At 30.7% G+C, this 11,425-nt stretch overlaps 1 protein-coding gene across 1 annotated transcript in view; it reads left to right on the forward strand.

The window, feature by feature from the left end:
* The window catches only part of LOC137627298 (cuticular protein 47Eg-like), a 5,464-nt gene extending 205 nt beyond the window's left edge, over positions 1 to 5,259 (forward strand). The window contains exons 2-4 of the mRNA XM_068358380.1: positions 3,341 to 3,444; positions 3,824 to 3,954; positions 5,079 to 5,259. Of these exons, the coding sequence (XP_068214481.1) occupies positions 3,341 to 3,444; positions 3,824 to 3,954; positions 5,079 to 5,235 (392 nt within the window). The 3' untranslated portion in view covers positions 5,236 to 5,259. The remainder of the gene's footprint in view (positions 1 to 3,340; positions 3,445 to 3,823; positions 3,955 to 5,078) is intronic.
* The last annotated feature ends 6,166 nt before the right edge of the window (positions 5,260 to 11,425 follow it).

The following is an 11,425-nucleotide window of genomic DNA, read 5'->3' on the forward strand; positions in this document are numbered from 1 at the left end:
ACAAATATGTACTCTATCGGGTTTTTTAATTTTCATGATAGTGATATAAAAAACGGAAAATTATCTAGATTTTATTGCGAAAAAACTATGCTTTTAAATATTGTCAGTATTTCCATGATCCTTTGTCACATTATTACCTAAAGATACGTACTATAGTAATTTTTTTTTTTAGTGAGGCAGATTTTCACAGACTCGCAGAGGTGCCCTTTTAGCTTGGAAAAATTTCCTAATAGCTGATTGGTCGGAAGTATTTTTGTCCAAGTACTTCCGACCAATCAGCTATCAGAAAACCTTTCCGAGCTAAAAGAACACCCCTGCAAGCCGGTGAAGATATGCCTCACTGAAAAAAAATTACTATAGTTTATGATAGCTAGTGTAACAAACACATACGTTACTTCAATACATGTGCTTTGTTTCTGAGAAGTAGCAATACTGTAAAACCACTAGTTTATGACCATTCTACGCATAAGTATTTAAACCTATTGTGTTAATTCTGTTGTATGAATTGTTGTAAATGGTTATTATTTTTGCTACATAGATATTGTCAATTTCGCGAATGCTGTATCTCAGACGAAAACAAAACCTTCCATAACTAGCAAAGTTACGAATGAAAGTCAATGGTTTCAAGCTATGGAATCCACTGCTATATTCTACAACACGTGAGTGTTTCAGAAGTGTAAAGTCAATCTGACAATAATTTCCAGATAAAAAATTTCACGAATAATATATAAATGACCTTTAATTACGGCACTCTGAAATATAGGTGATACATGTTCTTTCCTAAAATTTTAAAATGTTCTTTGAAAACAAAATACGTTAACATTAGATGTCCGGGTGGGTTGTTTACGGTCCAGAAAATGGATATAACATTCCCTATCCCCGTATTTTAAGGGTTAACAATTTTGAATATTAAGGAAATTTTGTATCTAATTAACTCTAATCTTATCCGATTTAATTCATTCACATTTATATTTCTCTTATCCATAGGTGATTCCTTATTCCTCTGTTAACATTATCTTTACTTTAAGACCTGATTCTAATCTTGTCCCCAGCGTGGATTACCCTCAAAATTAAATTAATTTCACCTGGATGGATAACCTTTTCACAGGAATTAAATAACTGTTTGAGCAGCGTGTTTGACTATTTTTTTCCATTTTTAATCCCGTCAGAGCTTTCAAAAAATAAGAGAGAGAGAGAGAGAGAGAGAGAGAGAGAGAGAGAGAGAGAGAGAGAGAGAGAGAGAGAGAGAGAGTCAAACTATGATTCAATCTGATAATAACCTTTTTCTTAATATTTATTCTATTTTTCAAATGAAGAAATTCATAACAATTTTCATAGTTTAGTCATTCTACGACTTGATAGACTCTTTGTACATAGTCATGCTCCCATAGTGTACGCAAGTTATTTAGAAGAATGATATCCTCATAATTAAAGATAGTATAAGAACCGTTTCGGAACAGACGATGTCTGCAAATCTTGGAAATTAAGGAATTAGCCATATTCACTAATTATTAGTACTCGTTAGACTCACAATAGCATTTAAAGATAAGAGTTTAATTGCCTTTTTCTTCCATCTTAAATCTATACATTACAGTTTTTTTCTTTTTAAATGAGTTTTCTTTATGTAAGATTATTTTCATTAATGACATTTTAATTTTTTCATAAAGGAATCATATGAAAAATATTGAATCAATCCAAAGGAAAACATAAAGACTACTTATTAAAAAAAATTGTCATAAAACACTTTTACAGATTATAGATTAAATTTTTCAGTCAACCGGAGAATCATGTTTTTTGTTCCATTTATATATCTGAATGTCTGTTATAAGAAATACTTGAAAGGTAATGAAGTAATTTTGAATGAAGCATTTAATTTGTTTTGGTTAATATGTGAAAATAGACAGCATGTATAACACAAGTTAACAATAACTACGTGATTACGTAACTGAAAAAGTTAAGTGATGTAATGAATGAAGTATATGAATGTGTTTTAATGCAGAATAAGAAAAGTGAATATGTTATTATTGAAGAATAGAAAATTCTAATGTGTTTTAATGAAGAATAAACAATGTGAATGTGTTTTAATGAAGAATAAAAAAATGGGGATGTGTTTTTAATGAAGAATAAAATTTTAATGTGTTTTTGATAAGGAATAAAGAATGTTAATGGCTTTTCAATGAAGAATACAAAATGTTAATCTGTTTTTAATGAAGAATAAAGAATATGAATGTGTTTATAATGAATAAAGAAAAATCTAAATGTATTTTAATGAAGAATAAAGGAAAAGTTTTAATTAGAATTCGGTTATAAATACAGATCTTGTTTTTCATATATTTGGTTTATGAACGCAGACAAGAATGATTGGGTGACTATACTAATTACGGCATACTATTCGCTAGCAAGTGGGTAACTATGTTTGCTAGTTAAAATTGCTGATATGTGCAGCCAGTGTTTAAAATTTTAAACATGAACAGTGACAAATCCAACTGTTAGGAATCTCTCTCTCTCTCTCTCTCTCTCTCTCTCTCTCTCTCTCTCTCTCTCTCTCTCTCTCTCTCTCTCTCTCTCTCTCTCTCTCCATGTTTTAGATGACTTTCATGTAGATTTTGTAAATCATTAACCCTCCAACGTTACTTAATATTACCAGAAAAGCTAAGAAAATATCACATGATTAGATATAAATCTAAGATTATTTTAAATTCATCACCTCGAATTTACTTAGATAGTAAACTATAAAAATATTCTTGATAAATTTGATTTTGAATATTATTCTGCAATAAATATCATACAGTAAGCGTGTGATAATATCTAGATAAAAGAATCACTAAAAAGATATTTCCCATACTTAATTGTTTTCCAAAAGTAATTTGATTTACATGATTTTATTCAGGGAATTTCAGCCTATCAATAATTACTTTTATAGTGACAATGAATCAAATACTCTATTCTCATGTTATAATCATCACATTATAAACAGAGAAAATTACAATAAATAAGAAAGTAAAGGAATTACTTATTTTCACCTATTTTATAATGCTTGCAATAAATATTCAATTAATATACTGTATTTATGAAATGAACAGCTAAACCTTTACTAGAGTAGATAGTTATCAACATTAACATAACTTTAAAAGCCCTAATTAAGTAACACTGTATCACAATAAAGTTCGAGAACTCCAACAGCAAAACGAGAAAAAAACTTATGAAATGAGATCAAACATCGTAGGTCTTAAACCTTGACACAATCGATAGGGAGGTTAACTGGACCATAAGGAATAAGGGGTTCCTCAAGGACAGGTTATGGGGGAGTGGTTGGTAGGATGGCACTAAAAAAACGTAGAAGAAGAAGAAGAAGAAGAAGAAGAAGAAGAAGAAGAAGAAGAAGAAGAAGAAGAAGAAGAAGAAGAAGAAGAAGAAGAAGAAAAAGAAGAAGTAAAGGCGGTGGTAGGAGGAAAAACTTTTTTGGTCCCTTAGTGAACAGTATAAAAGGGAAGAGGGAAGCTGACCCTTCATCACTTGCTCTTCAAGAAACCAACCATGAAGTTCTCAGTAAGTTGCACCGTTTGTATTTTTATCACTTTAATATTTTCCGTAAAATTCAGTGTTAGTTTAATAGCCTATAAATTTGTTATCTTATATCTTACATGCTCTGTCTCCCTTATCATTCCTAAATTAAATCTGAGCTATAATTCTGGCTGAATGATAATGTTTAAATCTGTTTCATATGATACTTCATTAAGCTATGTTATTACTAAAAACCTTTCACAAAATAATAATTACTCTTGTATGCATTTCATGTAAATTTTCCTTTTTTTTTCTTCAGCTGTTCGTTCTTTTGGGTCTGGTCGCTGCCGTGACCCTGGCTCGCCCCGATTCCGTTCTTGACCTTGACCTTGATGACTTCCATCACGAACAAGATATTGACGATGATCAGGTCATCACTGGATCTTATAGGTAAGAACAAAATATGTTTAAACACACACACATATTTATATATATATATATATATATATATATATATATACATACATACATATATATACTGTATATATATTTATATATTTGTATATGTATATATCTATATATATATATATATATATATATATACTGTATATATATTTATATATTTGTATATGTATCTCTCTCTCTCTCTCTCTCTCTCTCTCTCTCTCTCTCTCTCTCTCTCTCTCTCTCTCTATATATATATATATATATATATATATATATATATATATATATATATATATATATATATATATACATATATATGTATATATATATATACATATATATGTACATAAGTATATATTTATATGCATATATGTATATATATATATATATATATATATATATATATATATATACATATATATATATATACATATATATATATATATATATATATATATATATATATACATATATGCATATAAATATATACATATGTACATATATATGTATATATATACATATATATTCCTCTCAGAGAGAATATGCATAACGTGGTGAAAGGGTTTGTGTATCGCCATCATCATTAAAGCTATACTAGTCATGGTCACTTATACTAGGTTGGATTGTTGTGAGCAATCAGACAATCACCAGTCCGCACTGGCCAAACCCCATACATGAATTGACATGTCTGAGGCCCCTGTTATGCAGTGGGCTAGAAACGGCTGCATTCGTATTTTGTTATATATATATATATATATATATATATATATATATATATATATATATATATATATATAGACTCGGAAGGTAACATTTGTAAACAGAAACTATCATAGTAATCCACCTACAAAAGTCAGTATCACACTTCCCTTTTTATTGAAAATACTCAGTTCATGTAAAGCGAACTATTATTACTTAGAAAAAAATATGTATTTTATTCTTCTATCGAAAATTGATACTTTCCCTTCAGCGGAGATCAGTACTGAATGTGTATTAGGTCACTCATAAATCTACAATATATTTGCATATGTAAAATAAAAAAATTAATTCACATTCCTACTGAGTATTCTGCTTCCCTACTATTATGCATTAACATAAATAATTAAATACTTCCATTTAATTTACAGTTGGACATCTCCGGAAGGCACCGAGTTCTTCGTGAGGTACGTTGCTGACGAAGACGGCTACCGCGTACTCGAGTCCAACGCCGTACCCGTCAGCGCCGACGGCGTCAGAGCCAACGGACAGCAGGGATCCTTCGACTCCTCCGAGGAGGACAACTAGAAATAGATTGTCTTTAACTTTCCCTCTCCTGTCCCTTTATAAGCATATTTTACATTCCATTTGCCTTCATTCATACGTCATCATTCATTCTATAAACCGACAGTTGGAAGGAAAGCTGAAAATTTGGTATTTATTATGAATAATAAATGAAAGTCTAAATCACGATTAATGATTATTTTTACCTTTGATAGATTGTCTTATCTAAAATCATCTCCGTAAATGTAGTTGTAAAGGGGTGGCTCGTTAATAGCAATATTACATTGAACGTTGTTGTTCGATTGTTCCCCTTAAAGATAGACTACTTTCATAACATAAGAGCAGGATTGTTAACTCAATTCGATCTTATGTGATATGGCTTAAAGATTGATGCTCGTCAATAAGGAAAAAATGCTAGAATTTCAGTTTTTCAATACATCAGACCACCGCCAAGGTCAATCCTTTGCAAAACAAAATTTGGAAGCATTTATTTTAAAGAAACAAGAATATTATATCGGTAATGCTTGCAGCCTAACCCAACCCAACCCAACCCAACCCAACCCGACCCATGCCCTCAAGTTAGCGCCGGTGCTCATTTCTATCAGGGTCAGCTGGGCTTCGAAGCTCACACCTCGGTAATATCAGCTTAACGCTCAACCATTGACCCCCAATGACCCCCAGGTCAGGTGGTAAGGTATATAATTACATACACTCTCATTTCAAGTACATAAATTTACCTATTTTACTGTCTGCTCAGGGTGTTTACAAAATTGCAATTCTATTGTATAAGCAAGTCAGTTGTAGAATTTTTCAAACTCGCCTTTTATTTGGGTATTTGGATATCGTTTCAGAGTCAAAAGATAGTGTATTACAACAAATAAATCTATATTATTAGCTAAAATATTAGAATATCACCATAGATTAAAGATAATAACGAATTTCTCTGGCATCTTTCAAAGTGTATTTGCATATAGTCTTTAAGTTTCGCTTTTGTGTAACTATGAAGTTTTCATTTATTAATCACTTTGAATATATTAATCAACGTAATTCATATGTACCATAGAAACTATCTGTCTATCAAAAATCATGATTATAAGTACATTTATCAAGGAAATAATCCCGCATTGAATAATTTATCACATATTTAGTTTTATAGTAAAATTATTGGGAAGATTGTTATTCGTTTTTTTATTTTTGTGATTACACAGGATAACAGCAAATCTAATAAAGAGAAGTGTCTTGTTTTATATATATATATATATATATATATATATATATATATATATATATATATATATATATATATATTTGTTTCGTGTCCCACTGAGTGACAGGGGGGAGAGGGAGTAGTCAGATCCTGGTGAGAGGGGGTACACCAAGAGGTATACTTGGAAACCGTAACTGCCGTGTTGTAACTAGGAAAGTGGGAGGGGTTAGGAAGGGCTGAATCTGTGTTTGTGTGTGTGTGTGTGTGGGTGGGTGTGTTTGCAAATCTATCTAAATATTTAGCCGTCATTTTTGACGGGCCATGTATACTAGTAATAATAATAATAATAATAATAATAATAATAATAATAATAATAGTAATGGTTATATTATTATTATTATTATTATTATTATTATTATTATTATTATTATTATTATTATTATTATTGTAAAAGACGATAAATTAAGAAATAAATCAGGAAATAAGGAAATAAACATCACACCAGCCTTCCCGAAGACCTAGTGATGATAACCTTTATGCCTTCAATGTCTTATTTGAGGCAAACACCGCAAAGGTTAAAGTCAATTATAAGTTAGAGGTGCTGGAAGGTCTACTGAGACACGTTCCCGAAGAAAGACAGTTGGTTGACTCTGAAGGTAAAGTAAATGTCATTAGATTTAATAACGTCTTAACAAATGATTAATTGCTATTCTTAGGTGTTTGAATAACAAAAGGTCTTCCTTGATTATCGTTAAAGAAATTTTGCAATTCTATTTGGATGCTAATATGAAATTACTATTTTCTAGAGGTTTTCTATTAAAGAACGGGTCATTACCATGAATTATGTATGAATTATTGCTAATTCTTCCACTTAAATGAGCAAAATGTGTTTTGACTTTGAAAATTAGAATTATATGATTTAATAATGTCCATGCCTATACATAAGATGATTGCAAAAGTCTTGTTTTTCTTATGATTGCTGAGAATAAAACTATTCTGATAGATAAGTACTTTCTTGAATAAATTTTAGTATAATTCAACATGTTTTCTCTCCAGTCATTTCCTTAGCAACTGATAATCATCATTATTCTCACAAAGATAGCCACAACTCATAAGTTCTAAAATAATGGTTGTGACCTTTACAGTCACCCTACGAACAATGCATGAACCATGAATACCATTTTCCTTTTACTATAATTATTGTATGGGGCCCTTCACCTGTCCAACTGGCTGTAGCAACATGTACTTCCAGCTTATGATTCGATTCCACATTCTCTGCTTAAATGCCAAAACCAGTTTCAGACTCCATATCTCTTGTGATCTCTCTGGCATATCCTTATTTGAATCTTGCATTGATTCGCTGATTATAGCCGTAAAGGAAAAAGGGGGTTAAATTGCAGTTTACTTTAAGCAATAAAGACTGTAGTTTATGGGTTAAGCGTTTCAGCTAACCTCCTTTATTCTCATAAATCCATTCATTAAGGGTCTCATTAGTAAGGATCTGTACTCATTATTATATTTTTTATGGTTTATTTTGATGGCCTATAATTAAACGCTAAAGACATATAACCTTCATTTATTATTATTATTATTATTATTATTATTATTATTATTATTATTATTATTATTATTATTATTATCATTATTATTATTATTATTATTATTGCTTGCTAAGCTATAACCCTAGTTTGAAAAGCAGGATGCTATAAGGCCAGGGGCTCCAACAGGGAAAATAGGTCAGTGAGGAAATGAAATAAGGAAAAATTAAATATTTTAAGAACAGTAACAACATAAAAATAAATATCTCCTTTATAAACAATAAAATAAAACTTTAACAAAACAAAAGGAAGAGAAAAAAGATAGAATAGTGTGCTCAAGTGTACCCTCAAGCAAGAGAACTCTATGATGATACTAATTACTCGTAATTGATTTTCTTTTCATTTACATAATTACCTCAATGGCATTGAACCAACACACGTCTCACAAAGATGGGAACTGAGACTTAGAAAGCTTTTAAAGTTGTTTGTTTTATCATTGAGTTATGAATAGTTGCCATCGTCTGTTTTCATGGCAGACTGATAAGATTTTTTTCAATTCAGAATAAGATATATCAAAGGACATAATATGGTTAATGAATTATGCTTCGGGAATCCACTATTAGTAAATAACATCAGCTGATGTTATGATTAAAATAAGAAAATTAAATAAAAAAGATTATTGTAAGAAGGTAAGTTTTATAAGAAAAACACCCAAATATTAGAAATCGAATGAATTCACATCCTATTATTATTTTCACGTTAAAAAAATAAATTCTGAATATTAAATTGCTCTAAATGGATGAGTAAAAAATTCAATTTTCGTTCTTCGAATTAACGTTTTTCAAAATATGGAAATTTTTAACCGTCAAGTGTTTTACTAATCCACGTAATTTGAATGTGTTTATCTATAAATATACAAAAAGCTACAGAATTTGAATTTTTAAAACAATCATTTTCGTTTTCTCCGAAAGATGAAGGCGGATCTCTTGGAGAAACGGTTAACAGGGATATCATTCTAGGATTCTTTGTCCTTGGTAGAAGGAAGAAACTTACCTTAGAGCAAACAAGAAAAAAAAAAAATATTTCTCTCCCGTTAAGGCCTTTCCACACAAGGGACAAATGCACGGCGAGCAGACACTGTTACCAATGTTGTTGTATGGGTGACGATCACGAGTGTAGATGTCGTCATAGGCGAGGAAACAACGGGCAGACCATAACTTTGATGCCCGTTGTTGAGTCACTGGATAAGAGCATAACTATTGTTAGACACAAAGTTTGCCTGCCTGTGCCAAATGAATGCCTTGGAATGTTTGATCTGGTAACACTGTTTCAAAGCGAAATAATTGCGGGCAAATCAGAGTGCCCACCCTATATTTGCCCTCTATTTGCAAGGGCCTTAGTTGCTGTGCTATTATTTTTTTTAAATCACATAAATGTATAATGGTTTTAAAGGATACTCTCCGGCATACAAATAATAGCTAAAAGAGACTGGGATCTAATAAGGATGTTCAGACTTTAATAAAAGAATTAAGAGCTTGATAACAGTTCTGACTAAAATTCTACAAAATTTAAATTACAGTTATTGTATATAGGTACTATAATTCAGATAAAATTGCGAATTACCAAGATTTCAAAAAGGGATTTGCGTGGAAAACTTCAAATTTCTTGTTTCAAAGTATAGTGACTTTTGATTTAACTAGTAGGATTTTTCACTCAAAAGTCAGATGTCAAATACACGCCTGTCTACTAAAGATGACGGTATAAATTTCTAGTAAGTTGGTTTCGTCCTGATTTGTTCTAGACTGTAGACTGGATTCTCTTCAGGTCTGTTCATGAACTACGAGGAAATGATCTCTTAATTCTACAAAAGTAGAATTAAGAGATAATTTCCAAATTTTTTTACGCTGGTGGTCCTTCAGGTCTTGCCACATTTGGTAAGTTATATGATGGAATATTCTCAATGCAACATAATGGTGTATTATGTACAATTTCAAACTTTCTTTTATTTATCATAGAATCTGTAAACTAAGTTTTTACTAATGGTTAAATCGTCGTTTAGCTCTCTATGCTTGTGTAAGTTAAACGTAACATTTCAAGAAGGTATAAATATTCTAATTTATTAGTCATGAGCTTGTACTCAAGTTGTTTAAAGTGTACGCGTTCTCTGCTAGAACGCTGAGTTAGATCATCTAGAAAATATGCATATACACGAACGGCAGATAATAATCTGAGGAGAATTATAAGAAAATCTGTGTTTTACTTTTGAGTTTTATAACATTTTAAGAATTTTTTTATTTTTTCAACGTTTAACCTTCCCTCCGCCTTATTGATTCGCACTATGGTTGTATTCTGGAATAGGTTATGAATGATTAAAACTTAACATTACTCATTTTTAGAGAGACCCACAGCTAGAAAGATTAAAGTATTCAAGAAGTTGTCACTTATATTGGTCGTGCAGGGATTTTTATCGGTCTTGCTTTGGTAACAGAGACTGTTTGTCTCAGTGTTTTGTAACAAACTACTGAAGAAGTTAGCACTTATACTGGTCATACAAGGGACTCTTTATAGGTATTTCTTTTGTAACAGACAGTTTGTCTCATTGTTTTGTAACAAACTACTATGAAGCACAAGTGCATAATACAACTTCAGGGTCCCCCCCCTCCCTGTATCACTTAGATGCTGAATGACCCCTAAGTGCTAGATAGACACATCCCAATTCAGTCCTAGCTGTACCGAATAACTCTTTACCTTTCTTATAAATTCCAGTTCAATAGCTTAATTGTTACTTCATAGTGAAACAGCATTGTTCCTAAGTAGCGATGAATAGCCTTACAGACCTCAGCAAAGAGTCATATGGACTAAATTTCATAAATTAAGCAAAGATTGTTCCAATAATTTTTTAGGAAAACTGGAATACCGTAGGAAAGTGTTAAACATATTGATCCAGAAAAAAAATCGAGTTTTTAGTTAGTCACAAGCAGAGTTTAAAAATTTGCTAAATTTTTATAATTTCTTTTATGAAATTACAATTATCATATCATTCTATAAACGTCTAACCTGATTATAATAAAATGGTATTTACGCGAATATGTTAGAGTGCAGTGTTTTAGAATTTAGTAAGGCCCATAAATCCGTGCTTTTGATTCCGAAAATTAATCGATTAATTAAATCAATTATCGGATTTTTTTTTTTTACAATATTTTTTCTTAAGTGTGCAAAGTGCAGTATATATCTTACTATATATGATATTTCTATGCAGGAATACTGAGGATACATTTGGTTCAGAATGAGCTGTATAGCATAAGTATTAATCTCTTATATAAAGAGTAACATTTCCACAACTAGGGTTAAACTATTTTCAATAAAGGGTTCTTAGATTATAACCAATTCCAACTCTATGTTTTAGAATACATCTTTTTTTTTTTTTCTTTTTTTTTTGTAAAAAAGGTCTAGGACAATGAAAATTATA

The sequence above is a fragment of the Palaemon carinicauda genome, chromosome 35, assembly GCF_036898095.1.
Source record: "Palaemon carinicauda isolate YSFRI2023 chromosome 35, ASM3689809v2, whole genome shotgun sequence".
In the NCBI taxonomy this organism is placed as follows: Eukaryota; Metazoa; Arthropoda; class Malacostraca; order Decapoda; family Palaemonidae; genus Palaemon; species Palaemon carinicauda.